Genomic DNA, 20,132 nt, shown 5'->3' with positions numbered 1-20,132 from the left:
TTACATACACTAAATGACCAAAAGTATGTGGACACCTGCTCTTCAAACATCTCATTAAAAAATCATGGGCATTAATATGGAGTTGGTCCCGCCCTTTGCTGCGATAACAGCCTCCACTCTTCTGGAAAGGCTTTCCACTAGATGTTGGAACATTGCTGCGGGGACTTGCTTCCATTCAGCCACAAGAGCATTAGTGAGGTAGGACACTGATGTTGGGTGATTAGGCCTGGCTCCGAAGTCGGCATTTCAATTCATCCCAAAGGTGTTCGATGGGTTTGAGGTCAGGGCTCTGTGCAGCCCAGTCAAGTCTTTCCACACCGATCTCGACAAACCATTTCTGTATGGACCTCGCTTTGTGCACGGGGGCATTGTCATGCTGAAACAGGAAAGGACCTACCCCAAACTGTTGCCACAAAATTGGAAGCACAGAATCGTCTAGAATGTCACTGTATGCTGGAGCATTAAGAATTCCCTTCACTGGAACTAAGGGGTCTAGCCGAACCATAAAAAACAGCCCAGATCATTATTCCTCCTCCACCAAACTTTACAGTTGGCACTATGCATTCAAATCTAATCAAATCAAAGTTTATTTGTCACTTGCGCCGAATACAACAGGTGTAGACCTTACAGTGAAATGCTTACTTACAGGCTCTAACCAATAGTGCAAAAAAGGTATTAGGTGAACAATAGGTAAGTAAAGAAATAAAACAACAGTAAAAAGACAGGCTATAAAAGTAGCGAGGCTACATACAGACACCGGTTAGTCAGGCTGATTGAGGTAGTATGTACATGTAGATATGGTTAAAGTGACTATGCATATATGGTGAACAGAGAGTAGCAGTAGCGTAAAAGAGCCATTTGATTACCTGTTCAGGAGTCTTATGGCGTGGGGGTGAAAACTGTTGAGAAGCCATTTTGTCCTAGACTTGGCACTCCGGTACTGCTTGCCATGCGGTAGTAGAGAGAACAGTCTATGACTGGGGTGGCTGGGGCCTTTGACAATTTTTAGGGCCTTCCTCTGACGCCACCTGGTGTAGAGGTCCTGGATGGCAGGCAGCTTAGCCCCAGTGATGTACTGGGCCATACGCACTACCCTCTGTAGTGCCTTGCAATCAGAGGCCGAGCAATTGCCGTACCAGGCAGTGATGCAACCAGTCAGGATGCTCTCGATGTTGCAGCTGTAGAACCTTTTGAGGATCTCAGGAACCATGCAAAATCTTTTTAGTTTCCTGATGGGGAATAGGCTTTGTCGTGCCCTCTTCACGACTGTCTTGGTGTGTTTGGACCATTCTAGTTTGTTAATGTGGACACCAAGGAATTTGAAGCTCTCAACCTGCTCCAATACAGCCCCGTTGATGAGAATGGGGGCGTGCTCGGTCCTCCTTTTCCTGTAGTCCACAATCATCTCCTTAGTCTTGGTTACGTTGAGGGATAGGTTGTTATTCTGGCACCACCCGGCCAGGTCTCTGACCTCCTCCCTATAGGCTGTCTCGTCGTTGTTGGTGATCAGGCCTACCACTGTTGTGTCGTCTGCAAACTTATTGATGGTGTTGGAGTCGTGCCTGGCCATGCAGTCGTGGGTGAACAGGGAGTACAGGAGGGGACTGAGCACGCACTCCTGGGGAGCTCCAGTGTTGAGGATCAGCGTGGCAGATGTGTTGCTATCTACCCTCACCACCCGGGGGCGGCCTGTCAGGAAGTCCAGGATCCAGTTGCAGAGGGAGGTGTTTAGTCCCAGGATCCTTAGCTTAGTGATGAGCTTTGAGGGTACTATGGTGTTGAACGCTGAGCTGTAGTCAATGAGTAGCATTCATTGAATGCTATTAGCATTGGGACAGGTAGCATTGGGGCAGGTAGCTCTTCAGTAAGGCCATTCTACTGCCAAAGTTTGTCTGTGGAGATTGCATGGCTGTGTGCTCTATTTTATACACCTGTCAGCAACGGGCATGGCTGAAATATCTGAATCCACTCATTTGAAGGGGTGTCCACATACTTTTGTATATATAGTGTATCACAATATCAATGAAGCCAACCCATTATAATATCTCAGAAGTAGCATTAGCCTTGGAATGTAAAAAATTCAACAACCAAAAAGATTTACTCGATGGACAAAGTATTTCATTTACCTGAAAACTAGTCTTCTCGCTGGCCTTGACTATATATGGAAATTGTCACATAAGTCTTTCTTTCTTTCTTTCTTTCTTTCTTTTCCCTGTTATTTCCCTGTTCCCTGTCTTTTCCTTGTTATTTCCCTCTTCCCCTGTCTTTTCCCGGTTCCCTGTCTTATCCTAGTATTTTCCCTGCTTTTGACCAGGGGACCTGGAATAGGGTGCCATTTGGAACACACATCCTGATCTTTCTGATGGTTTTCGTTCAGTGAAGAGTAGGAATTGTCTGTAAACCAGAGCAAGTAGAAAACATTGTAGCCTATACATCCGCATTGAATAGAAATGTTTCCTCATACAGAGTTTTTTGTGGAAATCAGTCTGATTTGTAGTAGAAAATACCAGCATGTGTAGCAGAGTTGTTGACTTGAGACTTGACAGAAAATTAAATGATTTGACTTGGAGCCTCAATTCGGGACTCAACTTTGACTTGAGACTGATGACTTGACATTATCTGGCCAGGTTTTGTAATGTTTTGTCATTCATTTTGTGGCACAGAGTCTGTGGATTTACTCTCCACGCAGCCAGAGACAGCAGCCGCAGCATAGCCCTTATAAAAAAAACAGCAAACTGTCAATCAACACAGGTCGGGTGAGCTGGCGAACAGATTGCTGATTTGCTTTACAGCTATAGGATTGGGTGCAGCGCAAATGTCAAATTATAGGGAGAGAATATTGCCATAATTAAATATGCAGCTCCAAAAATAGTTTGATCAATAATATGAACTGTTTACTTTGCAAGTTGACCAGCAATGGGGCAACAATTACTAACATAGGCCTGCTGGTCTTTTGGTATGTACGCCTAACAATTGCTTGAAACGGATCATTTATTTATGAAGCTTGCATTTGCAATTTGTTGTTAAAGTGAATTATTACTGTGGCGAAGACTCCCTTCTCTCTTCGCTCTCTGAACTCCCGCCAGTGAAGAGAGCTTTTTTCTCTTGTTGAAATGTTTGCTGTCGCTTTCACCCCTTTTTAAAGCATAGGCCCTGTGTGGTAAATCTAAATCTATCACTCCATCCGCGGACCGTTTATTGCAACACGTAGACATTTCTGTTTCACGTTTGATAGGCCTACGACACATTTCGCCAACCATTTCTTAGCCTGCTCTGAGTGGGCGTGATATTTATAGTGCACATGAACGTTCGCAAGACCAATGAGGTAGAAGTTCTCTTTATTTAATTCAATTTGTGGTTTCCTTTGTTCATATTTTCCGGGTTAGGTCGTGGTTCCGTGTGTCTGTGTCTTTGTCATTTTTGTTGTGCGTAATAGGAGTGCGCAATCGTCTCAGTGCCCATAGAATGCTTTGAAGTCAGAACATTGACAAAGAGAAAATGATTGTTCCATGTATGCGTGGTGTTGAAATATCATAAAAAATAATTATGTCTGCTTAAGATGAATGTACCAATGTAGCAATGGATGTGGGAATTGCCTTTTACATTGAAGAACCAGTTTATTGGTTGTAGTTGCTAATTGGGTAATTGTATGGTCCTGGGGGCCAAGTGCTTATATTATGTAGGCCTACCTGTTTGAGCTCCTGTTAGACAGATTCCATTTGGTTTCTCAGAGAGAGGCTGTACAGTCTTGTCCTTTATCTGTGTCTGTTCAGATAGGACAAGTTAAGCCTGATACAGAGGCTATTTCATTTGGGCTATTGCCAGTGTATATTTGGTAAATCTACTTGTATATTTTGTATGATTTGGCTCTTTAACCATTGGCTCACTAAGACCCGTAAATAAATCTACACTCTGAGCATGTCAACCAGCCTTCTGCTGATTTCATGTCCTACTGACTGGTACAAGGTTCATATTTTACAATTACATAGGCTAGTCAAAATGTGTTGTAGACAAAATAATGAAAAGGGCTGTCTGGTAGCCTCAATAAATAGACAAAGATTTGTAGTTGAACAAGTCCTTGCATTAAAAACAAAATGTTTACTTGACTTGAAAACTTGTGACTCGACTTGACTTGACTTGCTCTTAGAATGCACGACTTGGACTTGACTCGAGTCTTGACCCGATCTACTTGGGACTCGACTTGAGACTCGAGATTTGCTTGTGACTTGAATAATTGTGACTTTGTCCCACCTCTGCTATTTAATAGTCCTAGTTAAAAAAAGGTTTATTATTGTAGCTAGTCAAAATGTGTTGTAGACAAAATAATGAAAAGGGCTGTTATTCTTTTTTTTTTACTTGACATGAGACTTGAAATCTTGTGACTCGACTTGACTTGCTCTTAGAATGCACGACTTGGACTTGACTCGAGTCTTGACCCGATCTACTTGGGACTCAACTTGAGACTCGGACCTTGTGACTTGATACTTACTTGTGCCTCGAATAATAGTGACTTGGAGTATGCTGTAGTCTTATACTGTAGCTGTACAAACCATGTTCCTGTTATCTATCTGGGTTTCCTCATTTACATACACAAGACAGTTGTATATCAAGAATCAGGTGCATAAAGTTTCTGTTTCTGAAAGCCCATTGTATCCTCATGCAAATCTAGCCTGGTCCCAGATCAGTTTTGTACTAGTTTGACAATGACAATAAGAGCACAGATGTGAAACCAGGATAATAAGTGTACATCTATTACAGTATATTACTTTTCTAGGCAGGTTTCTTAGTATGTAAAGTGGTACATGCTAATCTGTGTCCCAAATGGCAACTATGTAGTGCACTTTATTTGACCAGGGCCCATAGGACTAAGGATGAGCTAGCCAACTGGGCCCTCTTGTGGAAACACCCATCTATCAACTACTGGTGGCTCATCCACCACGATATTGAAGATGGCAGGTTTGACCATGGCATGATTATGTAATGATTAATAATGACTAACGTAAATGATACAGGCTGCCATAGACCCTCATTGACAAACTTTGTAGATATTGTTTCGTCTTGTTACAGAATGAGTGAGTTGGCACATCTACCTGACTGCCAATACTACATCTGTTTCTCATTTGGTTTTATAATGAGTTGTAGGTTTCGGGGCGTTGTCTCTGGCTGCCATTGTTTCTAAATTGGATTGCTCAGAGACAGAAAGAGAGAAAGAGTGCGTGAGTGAGTGAGTGAGTGAGTGCGTGAGTGAGTGCGTGAGCGAGTGAGCAAGCGAGAGAGATAGAGAGAGAAATCCCCAGCTCTGCTTTTAAAAAGGAAGCCAAGGACAGGAAATAAAAAATTCATGAAGGTGTTTTCTCATCATGGGAGACGTCAATGGACACACTGACAATACAATGTCACATCATCATGGAAATGAATGAGTTCTGAGCTACTCATCTATTATGGATGGCTAGGGCTGCTGCTGGTTCAGGCTGTCCTTTACTAAATAGACAAAGGCAGGCATGGTCACTGCTACTTCGTACAACATTATGTAAAACGTGGCATGTCAGAGGTGTGTTCAAATACTAAAGTGGTACTTGATAGAGCTTGTATGTTGGAATGGAACCAATAGAAAAGCATTAAAAAGTACAGACCCCGCCCACCTGGCAGTCTAAAATAAATGCTACAAAATTTTTGAAGATTTGAACCCGGGTCTGGATGCTGAGAGGAGTTAACTTCTGATGCTTTTATCTCATCTGTGCTTCTCAGGATTACAGTACTGTAGTGTACTGGCCCCGACCACATTAAATGCACTGCGGTTTAAATTTAATAAGGAAAGTGGGTTGTTAATTTTGTAGCAATGACAATATGCTTGATAGTGGCCTGGTGGTCTAAGCCGCTTCCTTTCAGAATATATGTACCTGCGCAGTGTGGGTTTGAATCCGATTCACTGCTATTTACCACTCTCCTCCTACCTTTCCTGTCCTATCTAATACACTGTGGGACTGCCCCACTCTTTGAAGAAAAAATAAGATTATTATTGTCCCTAATGGGCTTTTTAATAACGTTTCATGTTGTGTGGCGCATTTCATACTTTAGGGAAAATAGTTATATAAAAAAAGTATTTATTTATATACCTATAGTTTCAGATAGAAGCTATATTATCAGTCTCATCAAGTTGATTTCCTTCTTCCCTGTTTTCCTGCCAATGGACTACGCAGTTAATAAGAGAGTTTTCCCTCAAATGTTGTCTAATTGTTGGCCTTATTTACTGGTCTAAATATGATAAGTGGTGCTGGGTATCACCGTTTCTTCTGCAATTGACTGCTTGCTCTCTCAGTTTACCCCAAGCCACTCTCTGGCTGTGTCCCAAACGGCACTCTATATAGCGCACTACTTTTGACCAAGGCCCATAGGGCATGCTCCGTGCTGGTCAGATGCTGGTCAGACCAGCATGGTCTAGCTTGTTATGCTGGCAGATCATCCTTCGTTGTGTTTTTGCTGGTGACCAGCCTTCGGGGTGTTTTTGCAGAGCTCTGAGGCATACTTCTAAACAGTGTGCCGATGCCTGCAAAACTTTATCAGAGGCACGTGATCAATGCCGTTCAAAACTTTGTTTCATCGAACAGCCACCTGATTGGTTTGGTAGAAGACAAAAAGGCTAATCTGTGCAGGCGCTATGGGGTGTGGGACGTTGTCTATAGTACTTTGGCTGCTCTAAATTATTTTGATCAGCATATGCCAATAGTGTACACTGTGTTGATCAAAGCCTTGCATTATGAACCTATTTTTGACATAATTGGCTGGAAATGCTCAATGCTTCAGGAAGCTTTGTTTCCCCATAACTAGCCTTTGCGGTGTTTAGGACACTGGTGATGTGACCAGCATCAAAACATATTATACTGACTAGCAAAGTGATGTTTCCAGCCAGAGTGGACATACCCAATCTGCATTCAGAATGACTGGCTGGATTAGAAAGGCAGTGAGTACCTAAACCATCTAAACTGGAACAACCATTTCAGTAAAGGGTGTAATAAGTAGCCTAACAAATTGGATTAGTTTAGGAAAATGTATGTTGTTTATCTTTGTGTAGCATAAGATAAATTAATTGATTTAATTTATCAATTAGTTTACATGCAAAAACACAGATATTGAAACCAAACAATTGAAAAAATCTATAGTGAGGGGAAAAAAGTATTTGATCCCTTGCTGATTTTGTACGTTTGCCCACTGACAAAGAAATGATCAGCCTATAATTTTAATGGTAGGTTTATTTGAACAGTGAGAGACAGAATAACAACAAAAAAATCCAGAAAAAAACGCATGTCAAAAATGTTATACATTGATTTGCATTTTAATGAGGGAAATAAGTATTTGACCCCCTCTCAATCAGAAAGATTTCTGGCTCCCAGGTGTCTTTTATACAGGTAACGAGCTGAGATTAGGAGCACACTCATAAAGGGAATGCTCCTAATCGCAGCTTGTTACCTGTATAAAAGACACCTGTCCACAGAAGCAATCAATCAATCAGATTCCAAACTCTCCACCATGGCCAAGACCAAAGAGCTCTCCAAGGATGTCAGGGACAAGATTGTAGACCTACACAAGGCTGGAATGGGCTACAAGACCATCGCCAAGCAGCTTGGTGAGAAGGTGACAACAGTTGGTGCGATTATTCGCAAATGGAAGAAACGTAAAAGAACTGTCAATCTCCCTCGGCCTGGGGCTCCATGCAAGATCTCACCTCGTGGAGTTGCAATGATCATGAGAACGGTGAGGAATCAGCCCAGAACTACACGGAAGGATCTTGTCAATGATCTCAAGGCAGCTGGGACCATAGTCACCAAGAAAACAATTGCAACACACTACGCCATGAAGGACTGAAATCCTGCAGCGCCCGCAAGGTCCCATTGCTCAAGAAAGCACATATACATGCCCGTCTGAAGTTTTCCAATGAACATCTGAATGATTCAGAGGACAACTGGGTGAAAGTGTTGTGGTCAGATGAGACCAAAATGGAGCTCTTTGGCATCAACTCAACTCGCTGTGTTTGGAGGAGGAGGAATGCTGCCTATGACCCCAAGAACACCATCCCCACCGTCAAACATGGAGGTGGAAACATTATGCTTTGGGGTTGTTTTTCTGCTAAGGGGACAGGACAACTTCACCGCATCAAAGGGACGATGGACAGGGCCATGTACCGTCAAATCTTGGGTGAGAGCCTCCTTCCCTCAGCCAGGGCATTGAAAATGGGTCGTGGATGGGTATTCCAGCATGACAATGACCCAAAACACACGGCCAAGGCAACAAAGGAGTGGCTCAAGAAGAAGCACATTAAGGTCCTGGAGTGGCCTAGCCAGTCTCCAGACCTTAATCCCATAGAAAAATCTGTGGAGGGAGCTGAAGGTTCGAGTTGCCAAACGTCAGCCTCGAAACCTTAATGACTTGGAGAAGATCTGCAAAGAGGAGTGAGACAAAATCCCTCCTGAGATGTGTGCAAACCTGGTGGCCAACTACAAGAAATGTCTGACCTCTGTGATTGCCAACAAGGGTTTTTCCACCAAGTACTAAGTCATGTTTTGCAGAGGGGTCAAATACTTATTTCCCTCATTAAAATGCAAATCATTTTATAACATTTTTGACATGCTTTTTTCTGGATTTTTTGTCGTTATTCTGTCTCTCACTGTTCAAATAAACCTACCATTAAAATTATAGACTGATCATTTCTTTGTCAGTGGGCAAACGTACAAAATCAGCAGGGGATCAAATACTTTTTTCCCTCACTGTAACTGCAACACAGCATGCTGGGAAATATGACAATGATGGGAGTGGTTTTGCAGACCAGCAAAATTCTGATTACTTTGGAGTCAACCTCAATTGGGATTTTAACTCACGACTTCTTGGTTGACAGCCAGCTGAATTTCCTGCTACACCACTGGATCTGTGGGTGTGATAAAGATTGTTAAACCATTAGAACCAATAGACATTCTGTCATTTGTTCCTATGGGGGAACCCTTTTGGATGCCATGTTGAACCCTTTGATTTGTCCCTGTAAGTAGGGAAACCCTTTTGCATTTCATTTAGAACCCTCACACGAAGAACACTCTGGTTCCAGGTAGAACCAATGACAGGTTCTAGAGTTATACTTATAGGATACTTCAGATTTGCTTATGGCACACACTGTTAAAAATGACCTGTAATTTGACATGTAAGTTACCATATACTGAGTTACAGTATTTTTACAGTTGAATAAAGGTGTTATTGTTGTAAAATGACGCTGTTGTTTACCTTACTTTCACTGCACTTTGAAATGTTGGATGGAGCAATGTGCTGGGGGGGGGGGGGGGGGGTTCATTAGCATATTTGGGGGCATGGTCTAAAATATGCTGTGTTTGTGCTGTTAGTGGAAGTGTACCAGTTTAAGTGGTTTTATCGATATGTTCATGAAGGTTGAGCACCTCATTTGCATACTCTCTGTTCTACAATCTTTGTAAATAGTATCAATCAAGAGCTGCATTGGTAAGAGGTTAGTGAATTCTCCAGTAACTTAATTGTAGTTGAGCACTGGGACGTTCATGTTTAATTTTTGATACGTAACATCACTAGTTGCAAGTACATTACTGTGCATTTTACAATAACATATTGACAGTTAAGCTGCCAGTGAGTTACTGGATATTGAAGGGCCTGCACAGTCATTCTGAAAAGTACTTTTTCTCTCATGGTTAACTACCGGGAAGTTTGAAAAGAAAAGGCTGAGCGGGCAGGGAGCTGATACTCATGAGTTTGCCTTGACTGACAGCTCTTGTCAAGCAACTTGGATTCGGTGAGCAATGTTGCAGAAAAATAATTTCAAGCTAATTTGGTGATACACAAAGCAACTCAAACAACATTGAAGTTGCATCAATAATATATACATTTTCCATTTGGCATGTCTCACATCACTGACGGATGTGTATGGTGTATGTTGTCTGTGATTGTTTCTGTTGAATTGTGTCTTTGTTTTGTATGTTTGAAATGTTCTTGTCTGTATGCCTAAAACTGTACATGTCAACATGTTTACACAGGGCACAGCCGTAAAAGAGATCCAGGTCTCAGTCTGTTTTCCCTGTTAAAATAAAGATTTAAAATAAAAAAACATGACAACTGCATCAGAGTTTTGAACAACCTTCGCCGGCAGAGAAGAAGAATTCGGAGCGGTCTTCTATTCTGACTTAGGAGGTGCGCACACCACCCACCTCTTCCGAGTATATTACTCGCTAATGTTCAGTCCCTGGATAAGTTGACGAGATCAGGGCAAGGGTTTATTTCCAGAGAGACATCAGGGATTGTAACACACTCTGTTTCACGGAAACATGGCTCTCTCGGGATATACTGTCCGAGTCGGTCCAGCCATCTGGATTCTCAGTTCATCACACCGGCAGGAATAAACATCTCTCCGGGAAGAAGGGTGTATGTTTCATGATTAACGACTCATGGTGTAATTGTAATAACATACAGGAACTCAAATCCTTTTGTTCCCCCGACCTAGAACACCTCACAATCAAATGCCGACCGTATTATCTCCCAAGAGAATGATCTTGGGTTATTGTCACAGCCGTGTATATCCCCCTCAGCCTTCAAGGAACTTCACTGGACTTCATGTAAACTGGAAACCATATATCCTGAGGCTGCATTTATTGTAGTTGGGGATTTTAACAAAGCAAATTTGAGGAAAAGGCTACCTAAATTCTGTCAGCATATCGACTGTAGTACTCTCGCTGGAAAAACATTGGACCATTGATACTCCAACTTCCGGGATGCATACAAGGCCCTTCCCTGCCCTCCTTTCGGAAAATCTGACCACGACTCCATTGTGCTCCTCCCTTCCTATAGGCAGAAACTCAAACAGGAAGTACCCATGCTAAGGACTATTCAACGCTGATCTGACCAATCGGAATCCATGCTTCAAGATTGTTTTGATCACGCGGACTGGGATATGTTCCGGGTAGCTTCCGAGAATAATATTGACGTGTACACTGAGAAGGTTACTGATTTCATCAAGAAGTGTATAGGAGATGTTGTACCCACTTTGACTATTAAAACCTACCCTAACCAGAAACCGTGGATAGATGGTAGAATTCGAGCAGAACTGAAAGTGCGAACCACCGCATTTAACCATGGCAAGGTGACTGAGAATATGGCAGAATACAAACAGAGTAGTCATTACAATGATTCTCTACACTACAGTGTACTTGCTTGTTTTGTCACATAAACTGAAATTAGGCGAACTATGGCGGAGCGATTTCTGCATAGTGCATCTTTAACCTGTAGTCTCTCCCAATGTGGGCCTAGATCTGTTTGTTTTGTTTAGTCAACTCCCATGATCCTTGTAATGCTGAACACTAGGCATAACATCAACCATAAACGTTGCTTAACAGTACTAACATATCTGGGACCAGGCCTTAGATAGACTACATGTTCAATTGTATTCAAAAGGCCCTCCTCTATTAGACAGACAGAGAGAGAGAGGGTGCCACTCAATGCCCTTGTTTTGTTATTGTGTTAGCTATATGACTAGGCTCAAGGCTTTGCCGTATCTCTGTTTATCCCCCGCTATACTGTCGCCTCGTCTCACTATATTGACGTGATGAGCCAAGATCTTGTTTACTGTTCTGTGTGGTGTATTCCCTTTCAGCTAGGGTGTAGCATACTGCTCTATTTACAGTTCTCTCTGTGTTTGTGTTTATTCCCTTTGAGCTAGGCTAGGGTGTGTGTGTGTGTGTGTGTGTGTGTGTGTGTGTGTGTGTGTGTGTGTGTGTGTGTGTGTGTGTGTGTGTGTGTGTGTGTGTGTGTGTGTGTGTGTGTGTGTGTGTTCCTGGGTGTAGTTGTAGCCTAGCACTCTCTTTTATAACCCTGTCAGAATGAGATGATGTGATGTATGTATATTCTAACAGTGCCAGTTAGGAATGATTTATCCTTGGCCTTAAAGCTGAGATCTGCGATAGGCAAAACAGCGCCACTTGCCACCAGAGGCACATTTGTTATTGCTTTGTGGAAATGAGCATCCAGCATTGTGGTAAAAAAATTAATTGTAGTACATACTCTACTGTTCTATTGCATGTTCAATGGTGTGCAATGATGTCAGAGGGATTAAACAGTATTCGGTGAAATGGACGTGGCAGTTTCACCGCTCTGGATTCCAGCTTTAATTAACATATTATCTGCCTCAGTAAATGTGATATCCCCAGAGTAGGCTAATTACTGGGACCTTTATGTTACCTCTCAGTGTGTTACTTAATAACATTGAATGCATTAGATGGTCTTTATTAATAGTGCAAAGCTTAGAGACCAACTTTTCCTCTCTCTCCTCTTCAGGTGGTGCTTGTCTTTGCCCTCAGCATCGGAGCCCTTGTAATATACTTCATAGATTCCTCTGAGTAAGTATTCTTTTTTGCAACACATTACAGCTGTAACCTACAGTGTATCGTGATTTTTGTTATGATAGTACACCGGAAGCTATTACACTGTGACAACAGAGCTCTACTAAACAATGAGATTCTCTTTTTGTCAATGGGATCCAAATCTAATCTGGCAAATGATGTGGTACCAGAGGCACATGTGGTGATTAATGTGGTTATAACCTGATTTATAGAGAAGCTGTAATAATATTTATTTAACCCATATTTTTCCAGGTAAGTTGACTGAGAACACATTCTCATTTACAGCAACAACCTGGGGAATAGTTACAGGGGAGATGAAGGAGCTAATTGTAAGCTGGGGATGATTAGGTGACCGTGATGGTATGAGGGCCAGATTGGGAATTTAGCCAGGACCCCAGGGTTAACACCCCTACTCTTACGATAAGTGCCATGGGATCTTTAGTGACCACAGAGAGTCAGGACACCCGTTTAACATCCCATCCAAAAGACGGCACCCTACACAGGGCAATGTCGCCAACCACTGCCCTGGGAAAATGGGATATTCTTTTAGACCAGAGGAAAGGGTGCCTCTTACTGGCCCTCCAACACCACTTCCAGCAGCATCTGGTCTCCCATCCAGGGACTGACCAGGGACCAACCCTGTTTAGCTTCAGAAGCAAGCCAGCAGTGGGATGCAGGGTGGCATGCTGCTGGCACTGAAATATGATTTCTGAAACAAAATATATGCTCCTTACACATACTAAACATTTTTGATGGCCTGCAAAGTGGATAATACAACTGTAACTGTAGATGTGGCAGATTATGGCAGTTATGGTTGGTTTCCTGTACATTCAAAATCACGTATACACTACAAAATGAGGGTTCCTCAAGGTTCTTTGGGAAGGGTGATGTTTCTATTTGGAACCAAACTGACTAAAATAACCCTTTGAGCTCTTCAGTGGTTCTTTACAGTTCACAAAAGGGTTATTTGCTATTTTAATTATAATAATGTAGAGGAGGTGGCTCATTAGAATATTTTAAGGCAGGGTTTGCGCACAGCTCTATTTGTGCAACCATGAATGAGTGCCATTCCAGTTGACCTAATTTGTTGTGCTATTCCCTTACATATTATAAATGACTATGGCCAATGATGGTGTTCTGTGTCAATTGAGAGCAGTTACTAAATCAGTCAATGGTTATTAATTCTCTCCTCAGGGACCCCCCAGCTGTTCCAGCGGTAGCTCACTTGATTCAACTTCTCAAATCACATTAACTTTTATGTCACATACCTCGTAAACAACAGGTGTACACTAACAGTTAAATGCTTACTAACAGGCCCTTCCCAACAATGCCGAGGGTAAAGAGAAATAATAGAAAAATAATAACACAAGGAATAAATAAACAATGAGTAACGATAACGTGGCTGTATACATGGGGTTACCAGTACCAAGTCGATGTGCAGGGGTGCAAGGTAATTGAGGTAGATGTGTACTGCACTTATAGGTAGGGATAAAGTGACTAGGCAACAGGATAGATAATAAACAGTAACAGCAGCGTATGTGATGAGTCAAAAGAGTTACTGCAAAAAAGGTCAATGCAGATAGTTAAATATTTAACCAATTGCTACCCGGACTAACTACTTAGCACTCTTATGGCTTCGGGGGAGAAGCTGTTCAGTGTCTTGTTGGTTCAAGACTTGGTGCATCGGTACCTCTTGCCGAGCGGTAGCACAGAGAACAGTCTATGACTTGGGTGGTTGCAGTTGCATTGTTTATTTTTTTAGGGCCTTCCTCTGACACTGCCTGGTATAGAGGGCCTGGATGGCAGGAAGCTTGGCCCCAGTGATGTACTGGGCCGTACGCACTACCGTCTGTAGCACCGTGCAGTCAGATGCCGGGCAGTTGCCGTACCAAGTGTTGATACAGCCAGTCAAGATGCTCTCAGTGGTGCAGCTGTAGAACTTTTTGAGGATCTGAGGACCCATGCTGTATCATTTCAGCCTCCTGAGGGGAAGAGGCATTGTCGTGCCTCCTTCACGACTGTGTCGGTGTGTGTGGACCATGATAATTCCTTAGTGATGTGGACACCGAGGAACTTGAAGCTCTCAACCCGCTCCGCTACAGCCCCGTCGATGTGGATGGATGCGTGCTCGATCCTCCGTCTCCTGTAGTCCACGATCAGATCCTTTGTCTTTCTGACGTTGAGGGAGATGTTGTTGTCCTGGCACCACACTGCCAGGTCACTGACTTCCTCTCTATAGGCTTTTTCATCATTGTCGGACATCAGGCCAACCACCGTTAACACAATAATAATACCTATGGAATTTTAACAATATAATATGGCTGACCAGAATAAAAACCTTGTATGATTCTTTAAAATAATTTACAAAGATTGAGAATGGTTATATAAAGAACCTTTCTCCATAAAGGTTCTATAAAGAACCATAAAAAAGGGTTCTATATATCCCCTTCTGTAAGGGTTGTAACGGTAAGGGAATTATTTGTTTTGTGCTAAATACGTAGAACCTTTTTTAATGGTTATTTTATAGAATGTTAGGACAGGAACACCATACACGTTCCATTTAGAACCGTATGATCATGGTTCTTTATTGAACCTTCAAAAAAGGGTTCTATGTTGCACCAAAAAGGGTTCCGCTATGGTTACAAGCCAAAGAACCACTATTTGGTACTATTTTGAACCATAGGTTTTTAGTGTGTACTTTAGTATCGGGATTGTGGGCAATAGGCCAAAATGCATGCACTGGACCTGGGCCTCGTTTCCCACAGACTTCCTAGCGTTAAGATCATTATTAGAACCTTCTTACGATGTATCTGTAGTAGCCAAGGTATTTCCCAGAGCCTTCGTTAGTAACGTGGTTCTTAAAAACCTTCTCACATCTACACACTAAAAACAAATGGTTCTATATAGTGCCAAAAAAGCGTTCTTTGGTTTGTAACGATAGCGCAAACATTTTCCGAAGATTCAGTAAAGAACCATGCTCATAAGGTTCTAAATGGAACCTGTATGGTGCTATAAAGAACCATTTCCTCAGGTTCTATAAAGATCCATTAAAAAAGGTTATATATAGCACTAAAAAAAGGTTCCGCTATGGTTACAACCCTTTTGGGGGCTATATAGAACCCTTTATAGAATCCGATTAGCTCTTCATTGCTCTATCCGTATGAATATTATCCAAATGCATCAGAATCTTTCATGGCTTCATGTTGAAAACAAATTACCATCCAGTCTTCTGATTTTCTTTAGGAATGTTATATTTAAAAAAACAGTATTATTCAGGCCAGTTAGCACATACTAGCAACATGCATAACCACCAAACCAGACAGGCAAATTCAAGGCAGCTAAGATGTCACGATTGTGTGTAGGAACGGACCAAGGCGCAGCGTGAATATCGTTCCACATATTTTATTATAATGTGAAACTATGCAAGACATACCATAAACAAAACAACAAACTGTGACAAAGAGGTACTACATGCACTAACTCAAAATAATCTCCCACAAACAAAGGTGGGAAAAACAACTACTTAAATATGATCCCCAATTAGAGACAACGATGACCAGCTGCCTCTAACTGGGGATCATCCAAAAATCCCAACATAGAAAAACAGAAACTAGAACCAAACAACATAGAAAAATAAAACTAGAATTAAACCCCCCCCAGTTATGGCCCGACCTATTCTATCATAGAAAATAAGAGCTCTCTATGGTCAGGACATGACAGTACCCCCCCCCCCCCCCCCCCCCCAAAGGTGCGGACTTCGGCCGCAAAACCTGAAACCAAAAGGGAAGGTTAGGGGGGGGGGTGTCTAGTGTTGGTGGCGGTTTTGGTGCAGGACGAAGAACCCTCTCATCCCGCGGATCCTCCCGCATCAGAGGCGGTTCTGGTGCGGGACGAAGAACCCTCTCATCCTGCAAACCCACCAGCATTGCTGGAGGCTCCGGGCCGCGGACCGTCTCAGGAGGTCCCGGGCCGCGGACCGTCTCAGGAGGTCCCGGGCCGCGGACCGTCTCAGGAGGTCCCGGACCGTGGACCATCTCAGGAGTTTCCGGACGGTGAAACGTCGCCGGAAGCTCTGGACTGGGAACTGTCGCCGGAAGCTCTGGAACGGGAAGGCGCACTGGAGGCCTGATGCGTGGGGCTGGACCAGGTGGCGCCAGACTGGTATCATGCACCTCAGGGCGAGTGCGGAGAGTAGGCACAGAACGCACCAGACTGGGCAGGCACCCTGGAGGCCTAGTGCGTGGAGCCGGGACAGGTGGCACCAGACTGAGGACACGCACTCCAGGGAGAGTGCGAGAAGGAGGCATAGGACGTACTGGGCTGTGGAGACCTGGTGCGTAGAACTGGTGCAGGATATACTGAACCGTGGAGGCGCACTGGAGGTCTGGAGCGTAGAGCTGGCACAACCCGTCCTGGCTGAACGCTCATTTTAGACCGGCAAATGCTGGGCGCTGGCACAGGACGAACTGGGCTGTGAATGCGCACTGGCGACACAGTGCATAGAGCTGGCACAGGATATCCTGGACCGAGGAGGCGTACTGGAGACCAGGAGCGCTGAGCCGGCACAACCCGTCCTGGCTGAATGCTCACTTTAGCCCGGAAAATGCGGGTCGCAGGCACAGTGCTCACCGGGCTATGAATGAGCACTGGAGATACAGTGCGCATCACCGCATAACACGGTGCCTGACTGATCACACGCTCCTCAGGGTAAGCACGCCCGCTCTGCAGCGCTCTCAACGCCAACACCTCTCTCCGGAATCTTTTGTTGAGTTCCTCACTCGACTCCCTGACTGGCTCTGGTTCACCCCTCGGCTCCGCCGACCACTCTCTGTTCCTCGTAGCGTTGTCGTTCTGCTCTCGCTGCCTCTATCTCCTCCTTCGGACGGCGATACTCCCCTTCCTGCCTCCAGGGTTCTTTCCCGTCCAAGATTTCCTCCCAGGTCCATTCCTCTTGACCACGCTGCTTGGTCCTCTGGTGGTGGGAGATTCTGTCACGATTGTGTGTAGGAGCAGACCAAGGTGCAGCGGGAATATCGTTCCACATATTTTATTATAATGTGAAACTATGCAAGACATACAATAAACCATAAACAAAACAACAAACCGTGACGAAGAGGTGCTACATGCACTAACTCAAAATAATCTCCCAGTAACAAAGGTGGGAAAAACAACTACTTAAATATGATCCCCAATTAGAGACAACGATGACCAGCTGCCTCTAATTGGGGATCATCCAAAAAACCCAACATAGAAAAACAGAAACTAGAACCAAACAACATAGAAAAATAAAACTTGAATAAACCTCCCCAGTCATGCCCTGACATACTCTACCATAGAAAATAAGAGATCTCTATGGTCAGGACATGAGATCAGCCCACTCGTAGTGCAGCCAAAATGCCCTTCCGTATCACTTTATCTCCCCTAAACATATAATTGAGATGTTTAGACTATCTGTCTGACTGTGACTGCCGATAACTTGTGAACTAAGTTGACTTCAAATACAAAGTTACAAAGTATTTGCAATTGTTACAAACAAGTGAAGGATAAAATTAAGCTTCAAACGAAAACCGAGATGAATACATTAAAAAGATAGGCCTATATACAGTAGGCTACATGGGCCTATATAGGCTATTTCAATTACAGTTGAAGTCAGAAGTTTACATACACTGAGGTTGGAGTCATTAAAACTTGTTTTTCAACCACTCCACAAATGTCTTGTAACACACTATCAACAGCCAGTGAAATAGCAGGGCGGCAAATTCAAAACAACAAAAATCTCATAATTCAAATTTCTCACACATACAAGTATTATACACCATTTTAAAGATAAGATTCTCCTTAATCCAACCACAGTATCAGATTTTAAAAAGGCTTTACGGCAAAAGCATAACATTAGATTATGTTAGGACAGTGCCTTAACAAGAAAAACCACACACCCATTTTCCAAGCAAGGAGAGGTGTCACAAAAATCAGAAATACAGCTAAAATTAATCACTAACCTTTGATGATCTTCGTCAGATGACACTCCCAGGACTCAATGTTACACATTACATGTATGTTTTGTTCGATAAAGTTCATATTTATATCCATAAACCCCATTTTACATTGGTGTGATGTTCAGAAAATGTATTCCCTCCAAAACTCCCGGTGAATGAGCACATCAATTTACAAAAATACTCATCATAAACATTGATAAAATTTACAACAGTTATTGAAAGAATTATTGATACACTTCTCCTTAACCTGTTATGGCTAGGGGGCAGTATTTTCACGGACGGATAAAAAACGTACCCGATTTAATCTGATTAGTACTCCTGCCCAGAAACTGGAATATGCATATAATTATTGGCTTTGGATAGAAAACACCCTAAAGTTTCTAAAACTATTTGAATGGTGTCTGTGAGTATAACAGAACTCATTTGGCAGGCCAAAACCTGAGAAGATTCTGTACAGGAAGTACCCTGTCTGACCATTTCTTGGCCTTGTTGATTATCTCTATCAATTACAGGGGATCTCTGCTCTTACGTGACACTTTCTACGGCTCACATGGACTCTCAGAAGGCGGCAAAATGCTGAATCGTGGCTTTGCAGGCTCTGGTTGAAACAAAGTAGCGCGTTTGGGTAGTGGCTGGTTACAGTACTGTGAGACTCAGGCTCGTGCCCGCGTCGACCGAAAGCTTTGTTTACTTTCCTCTGTTTAGCTAAACGGAGATTCCCGGTCGGAATATTATCGCTTTTTTACGAAAAAAATGGCATAAAAATGGATTTTAAACAGCGGTTGACATGCTTCGAAGTACGGTAATGGAATATTTAGAAATCTTTTGTCACGAATTGCGCCATGCTCGCGACCCTGATTTACCATTTCGGATAGTGTCTGGAACGCACGAACAAAACGCCGCTATTCAGATATAACGATGGATTATTTTGGACCAAACCAACATTTGTTATTGAAGTAGCAGTCCTGGGAGTGCATTCTGACGAAGACAACAAAGGTAATGAAACTTTTGTAATAGTAAATCGGAGTTTGATCAGGGCTAAACTTGGTCGGTGTCTAAATGGCTAGCCGTGATGGCTGGGCTATCTACTCAGAATATTGCAAAATGTGCTTTCACCGAAAAGCTATTTTAAAATCGGACATATCGAGTGCATAGAGGAGTTCTGTATCTATAATTCTTAAAATAATTGTTATGTTTTTTGTGAACGTTTATCGTGAGTAATTTAGTAAATTCACCGGATGTTTGCGGGGGTATGCTAGTTCTGAACGTCACATGCTGATGTAAAAAGCTGGTTTTTGATATAAATATGAACTTGATTGAACAAAACATGCATGCATTGTATAACATAATGTCCTAGGGTTGTCATCTGATGAAGATCATCAAAGGTTAGTGCTGCATTTAGCTGTGGTTTTGTTTTTTGTGACATTATATGCTAGCTTGAAAAATGGGTGTCTGATTATTTCTGGCTTGGTACTCTGCTGACATAATCTAATGTTTTGCTTTCGCTGTAAAGCCTTTTTGAAATCGGACAGTGTGGTTAGATAAAGGAGAGTCTTGTCTTTAAAATGCTGTGAAATAGTCATATGTTTGAAAAATTGAAGTTTTTGTATTTTTGAGGAATTTGTCATTTGCGCCACGCCTATCATTGGATATTGGAGCAGGTGTTCCGCTAGCGGAACGTCTAGATGTAAGATTAATGCAACCCAGGACTCCCACAAGAAATTTTTGTTTTGTTCGA

General features: G+C 42.8%; 1 protein-coding gene across 4 annotated transcripts in view; it reads left to right on the top strand.

The window, feature by feature from the left end:
* The window catches only part of LOC106611671 (calcium-activated potassium channel subunit alpha-1a), a 226,511-nt gene that overhangs the window by 89,881 nt on the left and 116,498 nt on the right, over positions 1-20,132 (top strand). For all 4 annotated transcript variants that reach the window (XM_082977652.1, XM_045723530.2, XM_045723527.2 and 1 more), the window contains exon 3: positions 12,334-12,395. In XM_082977652.1, the coding sequence (XP_082833778.1) occupies positions 12,334-12,395 (62 nt within the window). The remainder of the gene's footprint in view (positions 1-12,333; positions 12,396-20,132) is intronic.

Source organism: Salmo salar, chromosome 01 (genome assembly GCF_965601325.2).
Source record: "Salmo salar chromosome 01, fSalSal1, whole genome shotgun sequence".
Classification (NCBI taxonomy): Eukaryota; Metazoa; Chordata; class Actinopteri; order Salmoniformes; family Salmonidae; genus Salmo; species Salmo salar.
This window is presented reverse-complemented; position numbering and strand designations above follow the sequence as displayed.